General features: G+C 38.6%; 1 protein-coding gene across 1 annotated transcript; it reads left to right on the top strand.

Moving 5' to 3' along the window:
• Positions 1 to 530: 530 nt before the first annotated feature.
• Positions 531 to 5,981, top strand: CCDC59 (coiled-coil domain containing 59). Its single transcript, XM_039704206.1, has 4 exons — positions 531 to 683; positions 1,871 to 2,093; positions 2,861 to 2,960; positions 5,610 to 5,981. The coding sequence occupies exons 1-4, from the start codon at positions 569 to 571 to the stop codon at positions 5,769 to 5,771; spliced, it is 600 nt and encodes a 199-aa protein (XP_039560140.1). The 5' UTR covers positions 531 to 568; the 3' UTR covers positions 5,772 to 5,981.
• The last annotated feature ends 14,011 nt before the right edge of the window (positions 5,982 to 19,992 follow it).

Genomic DNA, 19,992 nt, shown 5'->3' with positions numbered 1-19,992 from the left:
AGATACGTGAAAATTACTAAAAATATGAAGTGTTTCTTAAACAGATCTCGTCAGAAATAAAGCAGCTGCTTTCCCAGCAGCGCCAGACACGCTGACTCTTACAGACACAGCGGAAAGCGGTGTTTCAGCCTCTTCCAGCTGCCCTCCGCATCTCCAGTTCCACACTCTTTGACATCTTTCCACTCGTGGAGGTTTCTTGTATGTTTTGTTTGATTTGGGGTTTTTGTCATTTTAATTGTGTTCTTCAGGGGTCAGTGAGAGTGAAGGAATCTGACAGTTCGGAGTTTCGCTTCCGCACGGACAGGATGAAATAGACGGCGGGAGAGCACCGCCAGGAGCGGCACTACCGCGACCCCGGCGGCGGAAGGCACTCCCACCCGGCCGCGCTCCCTGCGAAGCGGGGCGGGTCCGAACGCGTCCCGCTGTCCCGTCCTGTCCTGTCTCGCTGTCCTGTCCCATCCTGTCCCGCTGTCCCGTCCCGGCGGCCGCGACATGGCCCCGCGCGCGGCCCGTCGGCGCCGCGGCGCACCTCGGTTACGTCATCTCTGTGCGCGGCGTCGGAAGCGCGATGATGGCGGCGGCGAGGCGTGATGGGCCCGGGGCGGCGGCGGCCCGCGGGCCCGGCCGAAAGCGGCGGTGGAGGCCCGTCCTGCTGCGCAGTGTTGTCGGCAGCGTCCAGGAGGGTGAGTCGGGGCCGCCGCTGGGCCTGACGGGGCGCCGATGGAGGCCCGGCTCCCCGGCCCAGCTGCGAGCTGGCCCGACCCGAGCGTCCCGGCTGGGGCCGGGCCCGGCGCGGGGTTTGGGCTGGCGGAGCCCGCAGCCCCGCCTCGCCCCCGCTGCTCGTGGCCGTGGACTCGGGGCTGCTGGGGTGGCCTGTGTGACCTGGAGCTCCCCGGGACTCGGGATTGCAGCCCCTGGGCCGCGTGGCGATGGTTTTCGGGTTTAGGACTCGCTTTGAGTTTCATCCGTAGAAAAGCGAACATTTAAAAAGCAGCATGTTTGAGGAGAGGTTTAGATTATTGATAGGCAGTTATACACATGTAAAAATGAATAGGAAAAAAAGCATGGGCTGCAGCTGAAGTGGCAGCTTTGGAGGAAGAATAAAAGGAAAAGTTTGAACTAATTTGACTTCTGTTTTGAAACTGTTTTGTTAGTGAATATTATGAAAGTCAGTAGATCTTAAGACTAATGCAGTAAAAAAATAAGGCTTTTGGAAAAAAGCATCTTCGACTTTGATAAGTTTTCTTTAATGGTCGAGGCTGGAACATCCAATGTCTGAGCTTTCCTTTAAGCAGAAATGATTCTATGATGTAGCTGTGGAAAAGCTCTTCCTGGACACGTGTAAGGAAAAAGTAGTAGCAATAAATACTATTTAGGTGAAAAGACATAGTGGATCATTAATGGAGACTGATAGGATGTTTTAGTGACTTTTCTCTGTCCCAGCTGCTGCACACTTCTGCTGCCAGAGTTATTAGCAGTGTTTCTTGAGACTGCCTTTAGGAGCTGATTTTAGAATCTATTTTCATGTTGCTGTAGAAGCTGTCAAAAGTAGGAGTGAAGTGAAATGGTAACACATCTTTTCACAGGATTCAAAAAGCATTGGCAGTGGTGAGTGGGCATTAAGTGTTTGCAGTGCTCTCCTGGGGGTTTGGGCAGCAATTTCCAGTCAATCTGTGCAAGCTGCAGTAGGGAACAACCTAGTCATAGTGGTTCTTTCCTTGAACTTATGGCTGTCCCTGTTGAAATTGCCACACGTAGTGGCTTTTTTCAGTTTGGGAAGAAAACAGATGAAGGGGTCCTGACAAGAGTTGAGTGGTTTGGTGCTGTTGTAGTGCAGGTGTGCTGACCTGCCTTCTTCTTGTGCTTTCAGGACGAGGATTTGCCTTTCGGAGGAAACAAAAGATTGAACGGCAGTACAGGAAGTTACTGAAAAAGAGAAGCCAAGTACATTCCCAACAGGTGGATCAGTTTACAGATACCTACCCAGAGCACTTGAAACATCTTTACCTTGCAGAGGAAGAGAAGCTTAAGAAGAGGCGCAGGACTCCAGATGATTCGGTGTCAGCAGAAGAAAAACTTCCTCAAGCAGCAGAGTAAGTTTTACAGCATGTCTTCAAAAAAAGTAGTTCTTTCCATCACTAAAAAAATATTTTATGTCTTAACAGCTTGCATGAACTTTAGTGTGGTGATTTCCTTTGCTAAAAATGCTCCTATGTCTTAAATATTTTTCTTGCTTGCTAGAAAAATAAATGGCAGTATAATGGTTTTGTACTTGAGGCAGTGAGGTGTCACTGCACAGTATTGCCACCAGATGGAGATGAGAATAAAGGAAAAATTTTCTGTTTTTTTCCATAAGAGAGTGGTATTTCTAAATGAACATTCTCATCTCTCTGCAGTTGCTTCCATGTGTTGGAACTAGAAAAAGAAAAATGCAGACCTAAACTAGCATGTTCAGGCTTTCTAACTCTGAGCAGCTTGAATTATGGGGAAAACTCTTTTAGGCAGTCTTTAAGCGTAAGGAAACATCATCCTTGTGAAGATACAGCAGATAAGGTGTATGCATTACTTACAGTTGTGTGCATTCTGGTCTTTGGTACATTTGGCATTGAAGAAGTTTAGTTTGTTAATGTTTTCTTGCTGACTGCTCCTGTATGGCCTGGCATGGTGTTGGTATCAGGTAAGAGTGGTTCACACAATCCATTCAGTGTAGAAGGATGAGTGTTCTGAAACCTGTATTTGTAGTTGACTTCACTGACAAAAGCAGTGGAAGACTGCTGTGATTCTGCAGTGGCTGTGGTGTCTATGTTCGTGTCTGCTTGATGATACTTAGTGCCTCAAAAACGTGTACTTTTTCCTCCAGGTCAGCTGGGACTCGAGAGAAGTTTAAAAATAAAACATCCAATCAGAAGGCAAAAGAAGAGTATGAGAAAATAAAGGCTGAGCATGCTAGAAAGAAAGAGGTAAATCTTAAACACAGTTCTCTCTTGATTTTAAACAAAATCTAGATTAATACAATTTCCACCTCTCAGTCCTCCATCTGAACCCAGGGAAGACCATAGGACGTATTGGAACTCCCTCTTTCAGTCTTTTTAACTCGACAGTGGTATTCAGGCACCCAAGCATTCAAAAGATCATTCTCTTTGTTCTTAGTATTTTTATCTTGCTGTTGCCCATAGCAGGATTTCATTATGTCAGTTGGTACATGAAGAAAAGCTTAGAGCTTGATCTGCATACCCCAGTGGATTATATTAGACCTCTTAAATTTTGTAGAAGGGGAAGTAATAGCAATATAATCATCTTGTGATGAAAAATTAAATACCCATCCTGTTTCTTATGGCATTATCATAATGTAGTCTTCATTTTACTTTCTTATGTACTTTGACCAACAATGAAACAATTAAATTTAATAGTATCCACAGTCAAAATTTTTTGTCATTCCCTTCATTTGAGTTTAATTTTAATTATTTTATTGGAATTATTACAGGACATATTGTAATATCATCATTGTCGATCAGCTCACTTGAATTATTAATTTGGGAGGTCCTTATTTAAGTAGTTTTTTTCTCTCCCAGGACATTGTTCCTTGTACTGTAGAATGGCTCACAGTGTAGCATTGTAGATGATGTGTAACTTCCTGGTGGCATACTAAATTTCAGTAGCTACTGTATAAATATTAAACATATAGCTGTATAAAACATACTATTTCTTCTGTTCAGCTATATTTAGTTTTACACAAGCTGATCTGTGATTTTGGTGAGTTACATGGTTATTCAGCTGATGGCTGTTTTGTTCACATATCAGCTACAGATTGTATCAAAAGAAATTAATGTTATAACCAGCTTATGTAGAGAAGATGGGAACAAGCAGAACCCCAGCAAGACTGCAGGGACTTCTCTTTGAGCAGCACATAGGAGTTGCCTGAGTGCAGATGTTGGCATTTTTAGTTTTCTTAAAGACAATTAGGCGAAACAGGAGCTAAGTGCCCCAATAACGGTAATCACTTAGGTGGAGTACTTAGGTGGAGCATGATGAAAAAGTAGGTACTTCATTGTCATGTGTTTTAGCAAACACTGGATTTGCTATTATTTGTCTTGGGAAGAGAGATAAGCCTAAAGACACAATTTTGGCCTCCTCAATGGCCTTTTTTGGCCTAAAAAAAGCTAGTATTTAGTAAAGATAAGAAAAAATATGAATGTAAGTAGCAACTGTCTAAGTAAGATGAATGTTCTTGCTTTGAAGTAAGTGTTTGGTTGGTAGCTTAACTGGATTTTGTGTACAAGAATATGCTGAACAGAAAAATTATTAGATACAAAGTGAATTACAGGTAAGTTAAAGCTGATGCTACTCTGTTTTTTAAAAAAGGAGGAATAAATTGTTTCAGTCATTATGGTAAAAGAAGTCAAGGATTCTGAATGGAGAGAGGTTATCTCTGCCTATTTTTGCATATGCATGTTTATTTGATTGTTTGAGGTTTTTTTTCCTGAGGCCTCTTAGATTTCTGTTTAGAAATCTTTCCTTGAATTATATCCTGTAAATTTTATATCTGAGAGCAATTCTTACTAGTTTTTGTACATCACTGAAGCCATCTATGCTGTAAAAAATAAAAGTATGATCCATATATTATCATCTCATCAGGCATTCTGCAGAAATGCTTGTCTATGTGATCAGCATGGCACTGCATTTCAAAGAATAAACTTTAAGAGAAGAAATGAACTGAAGCAGTCTTTCAGTCTGATTTATGATGTCTTGCATATTTTGTGATATAATTGAAGTAAGCGTGGTTACCTGGCTTGTGGATGTTTGCCCAAATTACTGAGTAAAATTACAACACTGGAGAAGGGGGTGTGAGATGTTGGATAAAATCTGAATGTAACATTGTGGTGATTATCTATAAAGTGTTTATAGTCCATCCATATATAGTTCATGCTCCATTAGTAGTCTGGTTGCATGTGTGTTTCGTGGTTAGTTTTACAGGTAAATATTTGATTAGGGTTTGTGGTTTCATCCCATCTCTCTTAGAAGTAAAGACGGAGTCTGTGTTGCTTTAAAGAGAACAGGTCACTAGTAGTTTGGTCTGGATTAATTCCCCCTAGGTAATGCTGTTCTAGTATCACAAACCTGCCCAATACATGGTCCAGATACATCCCATATCCTGTCAGCCTGTCCCGTGCAGAGGTGTCCAGTAATCATAGCACATCTGGATTGGCAAGATATTCACGTGGGAGCTGCTGCATCACCTTTTTCTTTCTTGCACTCAAGAGGAGAAAGTGGGGAATTTTTGCCAGTTTGTCATTTAAGCAGAGTAGTCAAGGAGCACATTTCACAGAGAGGAAGTAGTATACATTGCAGCAGCAAGCCTTATTGTAGGATGCTCTGCTGAAGAAAGCTTGGTTCCTCTCTTGAAGCTTGAGGCTGTATAATTTGTTCTGATTGCAGTATGTGCTGAAAGAACATCCTGATTCAGCTTTAGAGAAATGGTGTTTCTATTGGCAGTACAATACCTAATTGCCAGTACCTATACAAAAATGAACGTTATTGCTTATAAATAGCTTCACAGTCACGGAGGGTTTGTAATTGTTTCATAATCTTACATTTGTATTTAATTTCAGGAAGCAGAAAAAAGAAAACAACAAAGAGAAGAAGCTCAACGTTTGTACAAGAAAAAGAAAATGGAAGCTTTTAAAATACTGAGTAAGAAGACAAAGAAAGGACAGCCAAATCTAAATTTACAAGTAGAATTTCTTCTTCAGAAAATACAGCAAAATACATAACCCCTGCATATATTTAAGTTAGCTGTGGACATTTTATTAAATTATGTTTAATAAATAATGTCTTTTCACTTCCATATTACTTTTGTTATTGCCTTTATTTATCTTGTCAGTCCAGTAATGACAAATTCATCCTGAAAATATGTACGCTATGCTGAGAGTGAAAGGGATTTGGTACCTTGAAAATAAATGGTCTGTATTTCTAAACTTAAATTCTATTACCTGTGTGACATCTTGAATTCAAAATTATTGGCTGTAGCACCATCTGACCATGAATGTAATACTTCCTGCAGCTGTGACTACTAAAATTGCACTCACTTGGGAGGATTAAAATTATGTATGTGACGTGTTTGATATCTCAAGAACTGCCAGTTCTAGGAGCATGCTTTGTGCTCTCGGATAGGTTGGGCATATGAAAACAAAATGCATACACTATACTTGGATGGCTATTATTTCTCATTCTCCACAAAGAATAAAACTTGACAAGGTCCAGAAGTGGTTGAGATGTAAAGATCTTGGTAAAATAAGTGTTGTCCCATCCGTAAAGCTGCTTTTGTAACTTGTAACATGTGACTTGCTCTACCTTTTGTGTATAGCTTTGTCATGAAATTTGTTTTCTTCTATGTAGCTTTTAATTAATAGCAATTTGGATCAATATTTTCAAGTCTGGATTTATGTATTTTCCCGAAAAGAGAGGTCCCTACATTTGTGTCTTTTTTAATATCTTGCCATCAACCCAGTTGAGCAAACACAACATTTGTCAGTTGAGAAACTATAGTTGAGGATCCTACTTTGTAGATATAATTTGCACACCCATATCTTCACATACTTACCTGTAACAGACAGACAACAGAGAGAACAAGAGGACACAGTCTCTAGCTGCGCCAAGGGAGATACAGGCTAGCTTAAGGAGGAAGTTTTTCACAGAAAGAGTGGTCAAATACTGGAATCATCTGCCCAGGGAGGTGGTGGAGTCACCATCTCTGAATGTGTTTAAAAAAAGACTGGATGTGGCACTTGGTGCCATGACCTAGTTGTGGTGTTAGAACATGGGTTGGACTCGATGATCTTGAAGGTCCCTTCCAACCTAGAAATTCTGTGATTCTGTAAACACTGGTCTGATTTTCAGATAATATCTTAGGATTATCACTTTTTATTTTAAAATTGTTTCTTCTTGTCCAGGTGGTAATGATTACTGTTGTCAATGTTATTTTAAAACCAATCTTATATATATAGATATAATATTGTGGTAATTTCAGTTGCTGAACGTTCAAGTGTATGAGCTGCTGCTCCTCGATCCGTACAGTAATCTGCTCTGAAGGCACTGGAGGTAGGCTGATAAATTGCCTTTGCACTAGGAGCAATAAATCATGCCAAAACTTACAAACGTTTTGTATTTAACAAATATTTTCTTTGGGAGTGCAGAAAGGGTACGAAAAGCAGTTACAACATACACAGGAACACCTTCCACTTCTGCATCATACTTTGTATTAGAGCAAGTTATCCAATTTTCACTGCATGAGTGGGGGCAGGGCAGCTCTTCCAGCCCACACCCCCACTTGCTGTATCTGTTCAGAAGAAGCACTCCTAGGAATGGGCTGCACCTTCAGTCAATGGAGCTTAAGCACATTTTTTGTGTTAATCACATATAGAGAAACAAAAAGGAAAAATAAAAAGCTACCTCATTGTTCTTCTCATGTAACCTAAGGCTTAATTTCTGGCAGAGCAGTTTTCTTTTTTTCTTTTTTTTCCTTCCTTTTATTTTTCTTTTTTTACAAGAAGAACCAGAAGAGGATCTGAGGAACTACAGGTTTCACAGTTTGGCCTCGATGCCAGGGAAGGTCATGGAGCAGATCACCCTGACTGCCATCACACATTATGTGCAGAACAACCAGGAGATAAGGCCCAGCCAGCATGGGAGTAGGAGAAGCAGGTGCTGCTTGACCAGCCTAATCTCACTCTGTTAAGGTGATGTGCTTAGCAGATAAGGGGAAAAAGTGTGGATGTTAAGTACCTCAACTTTGGCAAGACCTTTCACACTTTCAGGTGGGGCCTTGTGCTCTAAGACTGCCTGAAAGGAGGCTGTAGCCAGATGGAGGTCAGCCTCTTCTCCTGGGTAACAAGTGACAGCACAAGAGGAAATCGTATCTCAAGTTGCACCACACAGGTTTAGACTGGATAGTAGGAGACATTTCTGCACCGAAATAAATTTTTCACAACAGTTTAAACTCCAAGAAAATCCTGAATATTGTTCATACCTTCAGCATTCACAACTGAAGAAAGCCTAAGGATTTTGATTAGAAGATGGAGCTACATTTAATTCTCAGTATAAAATGCAAATGAATAGTGCTTGCCAAATTCCTTGATTCTGAAAGGTACAGGTATTCTACAAAAGTAATATATAGTCATAACTTTGACACTAAGACAATTTTTTAATATTTTAAACTTTCTGAAGATTCTTGGCTTGTATTGTAAACTCTTTTAAAATAGGTAATTACTTTCCTTGGATTTGGATTCACAAACCAAAAACATTGGTAAGGTGAAATTTGGATATTTACTATTTAAGGAATAGCTTGTAACTGAAAACCAAGGATAGAGAAAAACACAGATCAGAAGTGAGCTTAACCTGAAACTGAAATGTGTAGGTATGACTCTTTCTATTTTCCTAGAATGTCATTTGGCAAATTTGAAATTAAGCTTTCTCAGACCTCTAGCAGCTGGAAAAAATCCGCAATATTATGGAACAAACAAACAAAAAAACCCCAATACACTCCCCCCCTCCAAAAAGCAGGAATAGCTTGAAGCATCTTTGTCTGTCAGTTTGTATTAGGTATCTCTCAAAACAGTGCAGTCTCCTAGAAAATTTTGTACTTGATATAGAAATGATTCTTTGACCTGTGGTATAAGAAATGTAAGAACAGAAGATTAGTGTATGACTTCTTTGCAGTTTGAATTATTATCTAATGTGTTTGGGCTATTATTCCTACTCCAACAAAATCTAATTTGTACTGAAGACTGCAGATTTTCTTATCTGTTAACAGCTGCAGATTAATTATAGGCTGAAAAGCTTTTCATTATCCTTTAATATCATTGTCTTTTAGTTTCAGTTCTATGGTAGTATTAGTAAATTGTAAACAGATCTTTGAAGAAAGTAGCAGAGCTATTGTATGGGAAAGAGGTTTATTCTGGAGTGGTTTTGCTATTAGAAATAAGGAAGACGTTATTAAAGTGGTGAGGGATCATAAAAGTGTATTGTTTTTTTCTCAGTCTGGAATGAAGGAAGGGATTTTGTTCTTCCTGACTTGGCATAAAGGCATTTCCCTAAACAGTGTTTTCTTCTTTGATATATTAAATGTTCACTTCCTTGTAGGTTTCTGTTTTTTAATGTATAGTGACACACCACAGTTTAGTTGGAGGCCTGACAGAAAAGAAAGGAATGGAAAGAAAAGACAATTGGAGAACTGCTAACAACCATGTATTTCTTAGTGTAAACAATATTCAGTTTATATGAAGCACAGTTTTACAAAACCAGTGCATATATCTAAAATACCCCATGTAATTTAATAGAGAATTGACATCTACAGAACTCATTTTGTTATAAGCTCTTTAGGATATATATCCAGGATAGTTCTTCGAGTTTAAAGCAGGGGTGCCATTGCAAGTCAATAAATAATCTCAATTGGAAAGAAAATAATGTAAAAAATACTTTTCCTTAGTTTACATATGGAAAAGAAGTACTATGAAGTAAAGGGTTATTTATAATTACAAGCCGGTGTTGTGATCTGCTTCTCATTTATTTTTAAAATTAAAACTAATTTCAGATTTTTAGATTAAAAAACCTCCACTCTGAAATTTAATTTTTCATCTGGTGACAGCTGGATTTGGATGCTTCCCAATTACTGTTTCTATAGCAATGGCAAACATATGATGGAAGCAATATTAAAACATTTTTAAATCTCATATTTGTGGTTATTTAGCTGCAGAAGGTAATATCAAATACCTGTCTACATTTCAGCTGAGCTACTCTACAGAAAAGATGGAAAGAAATAATTCACACCACCAATTGCTACTGGTACTGTGTGTGTGCATGCACTTTTTAGGGTCTCTTCTTGTTCTTGGTTAAGAAAAGCCCACTGGGTGGAGGCATGGAGCTAAATTTCATCAGGAGACAGCAATTTGTAGATTAAAAAATGAAAAAAAAGGAAGGGACATTAAGAACAAAATGCAGCAGCCCTGTTTAATGAAGTTTTTAAGACTTGCTAGCTATTTGAAGTTGTGCACATCTTCCTTAAAACTTCCTGATTATAATTTAGAATTATGTCTGCATTACAGAATCAATGGAAAACTTTCTTGAATTGCTCAGATGTATCCCTTACTTTTAATTTTTTGCTGTTCTCTTAAAATTTTGGCCATATCCTGCCAGTTACACAAACAATATTGTAACAGTTCCATCTGTATCTATCCTTCCTGAACTACTTAAAAGGAACCTGGAAGTCTTGCAGTATAGAATCTGCTTCAGTAATTTTTTGACTCTTCTGAGAGCTAATTTCCAGTTTATCAACATTTTTCTCTTAATAGGGGCACGAAAGCTGAGCAAGGCTAACTGTTCTACAAGCCATTGTGCATTGCACAACACCTTGTTTTCTACCACATTGTATTCCTATCCAGTGCTAAGAAAGGGTCCTTGCCACAATCCCTCACTTCCCACTTGCTGCCCCGGTAATAGTATCAGCAAAAAACCCTCCTTGCAGCAGAAACTAATCACAATTCCACAGCTTCCCTGGGCTCAGCCTCCTCCTGCAGCTGCTAACAGTTGTGGCTGAGCATTGCGGTGGCCCCAATGTCACAGGCAGCTCAAATACTTTTAGCCACATGAGCCCCTGCTTTAGGGGGCCAATCCAAAATGCCACAGGGGATGTGCCTGCATCCCCCTACAGTGATTCTGCTGGACGAGTTGCTTCAGCAGGGTCAGTGACCTTGCAGGAGTAAAGGGCCAAAAGCTGTTTATTGACATCCATTACATATGTACACAGGGATTGTTAATGGAGCACTGTGAGGTGCTGGGATTTAATAATCTCTGCCTAATCTGCTTTTCTGGGCCTTGGACACAGTTTCAGCCCAGGACCTCTATCTGTCAGCTGTAATGGTGGTGACATCTGTCATTGACCATTCTTCTGCTGATGTCTCTCAAAGCAGCTTTGTATAAGGTCTTGTCTGCAGAACTATGTGGGAAGAATAAACAAAGTGAAATGAGATCTAGTTAGAGTTTTGACAAATATCCACATAGTCTGTTCTAGTTAGTGGAGGCACAAGTACCACAAGGTCAGGCTTTGTCATTTTGTCTATAGATGCCTATTCTGTGCTCCTTGTGCCTGGGAAATGCTTGTCGAGAGTCTCCAGAGGAATTGCAATTACTAAGTGGAGTCTTGGCAAATATTGACCCCTCTGTGAGACAAGTCAGTGCCCCAAGGTCAACCCATGTGACTGCTGTGCTGCAGCAATGCTGCTATACTCCCTTTTGGGCTGGTTCACTTGCTCATCTTCAGCTAGGCATGATGACAGCCTGAAGTCAGGATAGATGCACCTTTAAAGTAAAACAGCAAAAATTTATTGTTTAACATAAAAGAGATAGCTAGGAATGAGCTGTTATTCTAAACAAAAGTGTGCCCACCACCTCTGGTGTGAAATGTCTGGGATCATTCAAAGGGAGGAAGGGTTGGACACCACCATATATCCTCACCACTTCAGTGTGCTGTCTGCCACCAGCAGCATCAACACTGACAGCACTGCCAGTTGGACCCAATGCTTCACAACTCGTTCCAAACTAGAGACCTTCCAACTAATCTCCCTGTTTTCCTATCAGGCCTTCTATTTTCCTGTATCATCCCCATAATATTTTCATCCTGTATTTTCACAAGTATTTTCTCTCATATCTTTGAGCTACTTTTGATACTCTATCAATAGCATTACCCCTTCCTGAGACTTTTGTTTCTTCTGTCACTTTACAGACCTTCTCACAGCACTTTAGTGGCAGTCTGAGTCCAGGTTATTCTACTGTGTCACATGAGACCTGAGCCTTGGATGACCAGTCCACGGGAGAAGAGTGAAGGCAGCCTTCAGGTGGGGTTATAGAATGAAGGTTTAGGCCATGCACTGACCCAAGGACAGATGGGCAGGAGTTCCTTCCTCTGGAGAATTGAATTCCAGCATTACTGGTTCTGTTGCCTTTCACAACACAGTGTAAAGTACAAAATCACTTGATCATGGAAGCAATGTTTTCGTCCAGATCAGGATGCCCTCAAGTTTAGGAGTGGATCGTGTGACGTGGTGCCACGTCCTTCTAACCCAGGTCCAGGACTCCCATTTGTCCTTGCCTCTATTTGCCTGTCCTCTGGCCTGCCTAGGTCTGAATCCAAGTCCTGCCTCTTCATTTGAGCATGGCATTTGGTACCCCCAGTTTTGTGCCCAGGTCACTCATAAATATATCAGACAAGACAGGACAGACCCTTGTATTACTACTTGTCACTGGCTCCAAGTAGCAGCCCATGACCCTTTGAGTACAGTCATCCAGTAAGCTCTTAGCCATCCTGTAACCTGTTAAATAATATGTTTTTTAAATGGTAAATACACAATTTGTATTACATTTTCCTTTATCCCCAATTAGCAAGTAGAAATATGTCTTGAAAATTTAGGCCATTTATGATTTTTAATCAGTTTTTACCAAAATAGAATTGATAGGATTCCTTCTGTCCTAAATAGAGCTTAAATTAGTTTTATTTTCCTTACTGTCAGCTATAGAGTTCCCTTGTTATCCTTTAATTTCCTCTATTGATTTTCTACAATTTCTTATTGATATTCATTTCACTATCCTTCTTTTTTTCTGCTCTGTTGAACATAAAAAGGATTTTTTATTAATCTGTGCAACCCTGTGATATATGTATGTAATAAAAATGAAAATGTAGAAGTACTAATTTATGTGCATGAATTCAGCTCATTTAGTATTATTCAAAAAATGAGCATCATAAAGAGGCAGAGATACTCCATACAAAAATAGCAATAGCTGTTATATTTGTAATGCCTAACATTCCTGAAGTACAAGAATATTTTCACAAGTATTTTATCCTGTTTTCTAAAATAATCTATATCATCTTGTGTGTATAGCTTCTAAGGGGAAAAAAAGAAGCCTTTCCACTGAAGATTTTAAACCCAAAGTTATCAGCTGCACAAAGATTATTCTAAAAGTCTTATATAATTGTTTTGAAAATAACTTCATTCAGATCAGTAATATTTGGTCATATCCTTCACCCTGACAGATTATGAATTATCTCACAGAATTATAAATTTTTGTAGCTCAGTTCCAGTGACCATGTCTCAATTATATTTCAGTTATAGTTGTTACTTACAAATTACATAATGGGAAATAATACTTGAAAAAAACTACTGACCCTGGTGTACACTTCAGGCATCTTTTTATTCTAGCAAATAATACAATGTTATTGCACTATAAGGTTGTAAAATACCTAGACAGCTTCTTTATGACTTTGAATACTTTTATCTTGTAGATTTATGAGGAACTAAACCAATCAAAAAATTTACAGCAGAAAGTACCCTTGTGCATTTATGCAGATTTTACCCTACATTCTCCTGAGACTAAATGTGTAATATATACAAGTTGTGGCAACTTACAAATTTGATTTTTCTTGTGAGTTTTATGGCTAAATGGATGTTTTCCAAGTGAAATAATCACCGAGAGCTTGTTTACATAATATGATTGACAAACATCTCAGTACAATTACTCACATACTGTGAAAATATTCCTGGGGTAAAGCATAACCGAAGGGATTACTTTGTTTGCTGGAGCTCTAGAAGTATTCTAACAACAACAGTGTATGTACAACAGGGGATGTTTTATGTAATGACAAGTGTTTGTTAAATGTTAGGTTTTGTTCCAGATGGCTTTTGGAAACACAGTCCTGATAGACATTGAGTTTGAATTCTGCAGATTGAGATTTCTTTGATGCCTGCCCAGGAGAAGTGTGCTGGCTAATAATTATGGCTGGAATCTGTAGGCGAAAGCCATACCTGAGGCAGTAAAGCAGCAATTCATGCAGAGCTGGAGTGAAGCAGGGTGAGAAGGGCACATCCAGCCAGCCAGGGTAGCGCCTGTCACGTGAAGTTTCAAGGGTCATGTCAGTCAGAACAGGGGACAGGTGTCTGACATCTCAGCTCCTTGCTGTAAATCACTCCCTGCTAAATATCTGTGAATATTAAGGTGTGAATGTAACAGCAATGATGCTGGCTGGGAACCACTCTCCTGTGTGGTGCAGAGAATCCTTTTCTCTTTGAACAATATCCAGCAGAGCCAGTGCACGAGTGGGCATCAGGAGCGAGTGGGGCAGATAAGTGACTGGGCTGCTTTATATCATTTATTCATCACTGTTTATCCAGTGCTTTATGGAAATACAATTCAGCCTGCACATTATGCCCATTTTCTTCCACTTATGGTGCAATAGAATCTGATACAATGTATTTACATTCTGATTCTTCTATGAAAGTTTTAAATAGCAGGATGATTGATAAGTAGTAGGTAGTAATGATTTTTTTATTCTTCATTCTGTACCTTCATAAAAAGAATATGAATATTTTAGTATTATCTGTAACATTATCTCTTCCACAGTCTTCAACACCTCTGCAGTTTTGGCCTGCAGAGTGAGACTAATAGAAACACTGGTTTTGTGTGTCCATGCCCACACTCATATATGTGTATATACATATACACGTGTGTACGTGCTTAAAATGTCAAGATTTTACAGACTCAGCATTGCTGCATACTTTCCACTGTCTGGTTTTTACACTGGGTCCATAAACCAGTTTGTTTTAAAAGTGATCAGTTCCTGGGAAGTAATCACATTCTTTACACAAAGGCATAAAATACAGTTTTTAAACAGATATCAAGAAACCATGGTACAGTTGGAGCCACACTTCAAAAGTACATTATATCCTTTTTTGCCCATCTATTTTGAAGGCAGTTGTTTTTTTTCTTGCAGTACTTGACGCTAGTAATATCTAGATACTTTTCATCTACTCTGGTTATATTATTTCAGTATCTGAAAATTGAAGTAAAATGTCTTCATTTGGATTTGTCAGACCCTGCAACTCTTCTGCTGGAAGTCAGGAAAACTGATGTTCAACTCTGAAGATGCTACTTTTTTACACTCACCATCATATGAAGAGCTTTCCTTACCCTTTCTCAGAGCAAAAGTAACTGTCAAATGAAGTCTAGCTCCTGGGGAACACAAGATGAATAATTTTGTGGGATGTTTCTGGTACCTCTCTAGAGTGAATAGAGTATACATTCCAAGCCACTTCCTTGATTATGCTTCTTGTTTTAGGGTTTTACTGTCTTCCAAAGTAAAAAAGAATGAACATGAACAGTTTCCCACCACTTTTCTTATCAATAGCCCTTTGCTATAGAGCTTCACAACAATATTTTCTCCAGAGAGCCTTAAAACAAAGCACCTCTTCTAGATTGGACAGCTTTCTTTTTGGTTCCTCAAGTCAGCAAAGCTTGCTTTCTTGGCCTCTGTCTTTTTTCAATGTGGAAAAAATGAATAAAGCAAACACATTTGAAGCTGATCTCTATTACAGTTTTAGCTTTGCAATTTACTGGTGCGCAGCCTAAGCCCTAAAATAACCCAAAACCAACAAACCAACCAAAAACAAATAAAAAACCAAAACACAGAAAATCCCCAGCTCCCTGGATCCAATCTCCACTGCTGGATCTTCTGCCAGAGCTCCTCCTTGCAGTTGCATGAATCAAAAGAAGAGTGTGTAAGGCAAATCTCAGTTGGATGAGGCCATTACTCAAAATAGGTAGATGACAAAGAAAGTAAAACTCACACTGGGTAGCAATGCCCTGTGGACTCAGCTTCTTGTTTATCACACTGTATGTTAACACACCATAGCAACTACATCTCCCAGAAAGTAAAGTAGCAACAAATAATTCCATTGTTTTTGAACTCATTAAATCTATTTTAATAAGAAAACATCAGATATTTTTAAAATATGATTCATTAAAAGAATCAAATTTCTGTCATAAAGCCATAGAAGTAATAGCTGTAACAGTACTAGTAAAATTATCCAGGTACTTTAATATTTAAAAAGGAGACATGCATTTAAGTGTGATGATTAGTCATAAATGAAGCAGCTTGTATTATCTTCATTATTTAATTGATTCTTGAAGTACAATTTTGATCTTTTGAAGGCAGTCAGATTTTCACCTTGTGTTTTCAACCTCTGTTTCTTTTGTTAACCTTTTTTGCTCCCATTCTAGTCTTTCATTTCTTGAAATGATGGAGTTCAAAGATCTGATTGCAACACTTGATAGATCTTGGGGACCATAGCCATTTATTTGATGTGTCAGTAACTTTTAAGCTGTAAAAGCAAGCTTGCTAGACCTTCAGATGAACATGTTTTATTTCTTTTTGCTAGCGTATGAAGATGGTGACACAAACACAGTGCCTCAAGACCTGGTTGTCTCTGTAATAGGGGACACACAGATTTTTATGAACTCAAAGAAAAATGCAGTTAATTAACGGTGAACCGCTGATTTCACACTACACCCCTGCTTTTAAAATAGCTACAGCTAGAGACTTCTGCTTGAAAATACCATGTAACAATTCGCAGTGAGTATTTCATCCTGTAACAAGCATAAGTAACCTTCTCTCTGGTGTCAAGAAACAAATGCATCACCTCAGATGTGCACCCAGGGTCATGTCTTTGAAAGGCAAAGCTGTTTTGTGATTTGACAATGGCTCAGGAAAACATTCTGTAGCACCTGCAACTTTCATGAAGCACAGAAAGGCCATTTCAGGGCATTTCAGAAACTCCTAGTTTTGATGCCCACAGTTCACTTTAAAGGCACATGAATTAAACTTTCGGTATCCTTTACAAAAGAAAAGGAACAATCTTAACAGAAATCATATCATTCAAGATTTCCTTTGTGTATCCCAAACAACATTTTCTTGAGAGAAAGCCAAACTGTCATTTCAAAGCAGTGTTAACAAATGTGCAGTCTAAATAAACATGTGTTTCTCCATTCAACCACTAGGTCAATAAAACATTTACAAAACTCAGTTCTAAAAACAAACTGCACACTTCCACAAAGGACGCTCAGTCCTTCTGTAGTTACTGATTTTACTAATTCATGTATTTAAATTCAGCAGTGGATTTCATGCTAGTGTAAAATGAAGTGTAAGTACAGTCAAAAATGATATGTCTAGGTTATTTATACCTTGTAATGTAATCTGTTTTTACTGCCCACAATCCTGCTACAGCCTACAGTTGCATTATGCTGGAGTGTGAGGCCTGTGCCACTGTGTCCAGTTGTGGACTGCAAGAAATTTTCCAATGATGGCATTGAACACTTTGGAAAAGAATCCCAAAAGAGGCAAACAGAACAGAAGTCTTTCTTCCTGATGGATCCCTTTTAAATCGGCCTTTGCTTATGTAGTGATTCCATAGAAGCAGAACTGGAGTCCTTTACCACATCAGAAAATAAGCTGGGTAGTTAGGGATTGCTTACATGCAAATATTACAGTTTTGGGACTTTGTTTTTTGGTGAAGGGTAAGAGTTAGTTCCCTCATGCATTCCTTTTCCACTGCTTTACTTATGACCCTTCTGCCATTTGCAGGCACCATTTCACTTCAATAAATTTTGGAGGTTTTTTGTTTGTTTTTTTGGTTTGGTTCTGGTGGTTTGGTTGTTGTTGAAAGACTTTGCTGTACCACTATAAGATACTTGAGATACTTTCTCTGTGGTGAAGCTTTTGAATTCTTTTATTCTGCTGTCTAGTTAAAACTTCTGGGTTCTAAGAACCCTGTGTAGTATCAGGAAACACAAGATGGATGTGAATGAATACAGATTGGAATACAGACCTGAAATTCTATGCAGCTAATCTGGTTTGATGCTAAGCTAGAAAATGCAGACAACTTTGCAAACATGTTTACTGTTTTACAACAGTGTCTGGCTTTCAGCATTTCTAAAGTTGTCAGAATAAACCTGACTTCATGCCATAAAACGCTGCTCAGTAATGATATGCTGAGACTGTGAAGAAAATTACAATTTCCTACAATATCTGGTTCCATCAGGACCACTGCTAGTGTGACCTTTTAAAATCCATGGAAGAATTTGGAACCAAATCCTGAAACTGGATATTCATATATTATGGTATTGTATTTTAAGTGGGGATAATAGCAAGAAATACTTCTTCTTAAAGGATTTTCTGCTTACATTTCATGATCCAAATGTTCATGTTGGTTTATATTTCCTCTTTCCTTGCCTGCGTGTGGAACATTTAGAGAACTAGTGAAAAATATGCCTACCATATTCTTCCCTACAGCAGTACCCTTTCTAAAAGGATATTTTTCTAGTGATGGAGCCAGGTCATTGGTAAAGAAACCTTTTTATGCTGCCTGTACATTTATAAGAAGCCTGATTTATGCCTTCTTCAACAAATTGCTTTTCCATATGTGGATTTCTCAAATGTAACATATAAAAATAAACAAGTCATAAAAAATTAGTAGCAGAACCTGGGATCTTGCCTACTTGCATTTTCAGTAAGTATTTCCTAGCACAATGAGGGTTCATACATGGCTAAGATCAACAATGCTTTCATCTACTTACTGGGGGACTGCAGAGTTCTGGATGCTGTGCTTTAGCGTGAAAAAAAAAAGGAAAACAACCTCTTCCTCACCTAACAAGTGTTTTTTCCTTAGTGAGAGTTCAAATTATGTCAAATTTTGTCTCAGAAAACCAAGAGAGTTATATTGTTATATTGGTAACATAAGTCATAACTCAAATAAGTGAGTTGGGAGTGGAGGTAGAAGCAATATAAGTCTCAGTAAGTGCTCTTCACAAGATATACCAGGTACCCAAAGAGAGGCTTTGCTTCAATTGCTTTTTCCTTCAGATTTCATCCACTGAATTATGAATTTCATACAAGAGAGTTTACAAAAAAAAAAAAGTGTCTCTCCTCTCCAGAGAAAACAGCAAACGGTCTCAAATAATGAGCTGCTGGATTTGTGGAATTGCCTCCTTTGTTGTCATGGAAACCAAAGTTATGAAAAATTGAATGAAAGAAGCTGACGATGCCTCCTGTAATTTTTCTGTAACTCCTGGAGTTGCTAATGTTCCTTAACACAGGTAATTATTTGTAAATACTTTGAAACAAATCATGGACAATATGGAGTTTTATTGAAGAGTATCTGAATATTTATGGGCATAGCTGCAGCATGCTAATGCTTGTTAATAGACTGCGGATGAATATTAAAATGTCAGAATCCCAGTAAAGTTAGACCAACTTTACTGTAAAAGCAGTAGGAACAGAATTTGATCCAAATGACCGGGAATTATTGTTCTATATTCTTGGGAATTTCCACCTTTGGAAATGAATGCTTTCTAAAGGTTAATGACAGGTATTCCAGGACCCGAATATTTTTCAACTGTTATTTCCACAAGGTTAGTAGTGCACAAGAATCTTTAAAAAAAAAACCACAAAAAAAATCCCAAAACCAAAACAAAAAATACAGTCTCCTACAACATTAATTACCTGAACAAAATCAAGCAAGTATTTTGTTGAAAAGAACTATCTTGTGGCATAAGTCCTGTAAAAGCCTCTGGGTCAATATAAAACCAGTTTATATTTATGGTCTCCATTATATTTATTATTGGCTTCTGAGAAAAATCCTGAGCCCTCAAGGTTCATTAACATGGGCACATTACTTCAGTAATCAACTAGATCAACCTCTATTAAGAAGCTAATATTTTATATCATCAGGGAAGCAGCCAAATCAGAGCCAGTTTGCACCTGAAATGCTGGGCATCAACTCAAATCCTAACTCTGGTTTATCTTTTCTTATTGATTTTGCAAGTAATGATTGTGTTTTATTGGTGTCGGTGCAAACAAATACTGAACGTTCCCAACCTGCTTCCCCTAAATCATGCCTTTTAAATTCTTCTCATTCAATCACATTGCTTTTCCACAACATTATCTTGGATTTTTGTGGGTAAGTAAGAGCTTCAGATGCAAGTTTTCTGTTTGTCTTCTCTATTAAGCATTTTGTCTTTATAGAAATGGATAAAAAACAGAAAATAGGACTTCAAAAGCCTGTAAGGGCACACATTCCAGAAAACAAATAAAAAATTACAGGATTCTTTTTATAG

The sequence above is a fragment of the Passer montanus genome, unplaced genomic scaffold, assembly GCF_014805655.1.
Source record: "Passer montanus isolate IOZ18808 unplaced genomic scaffold, ASM1480565v1 scaffold17, whole genome shotgun sequence".
NCBI classification, from domain to species: domain Eukaryota; kingdom Metazoa; phylum Chordata; class Aves; order Passeriformes; family Passeridae; genus Passer; species Passer montanus.
Note: the sequence above shows the minus strand (reverse complement) of the source record. Positions and strands in the feature narration are given on the sequence as shown.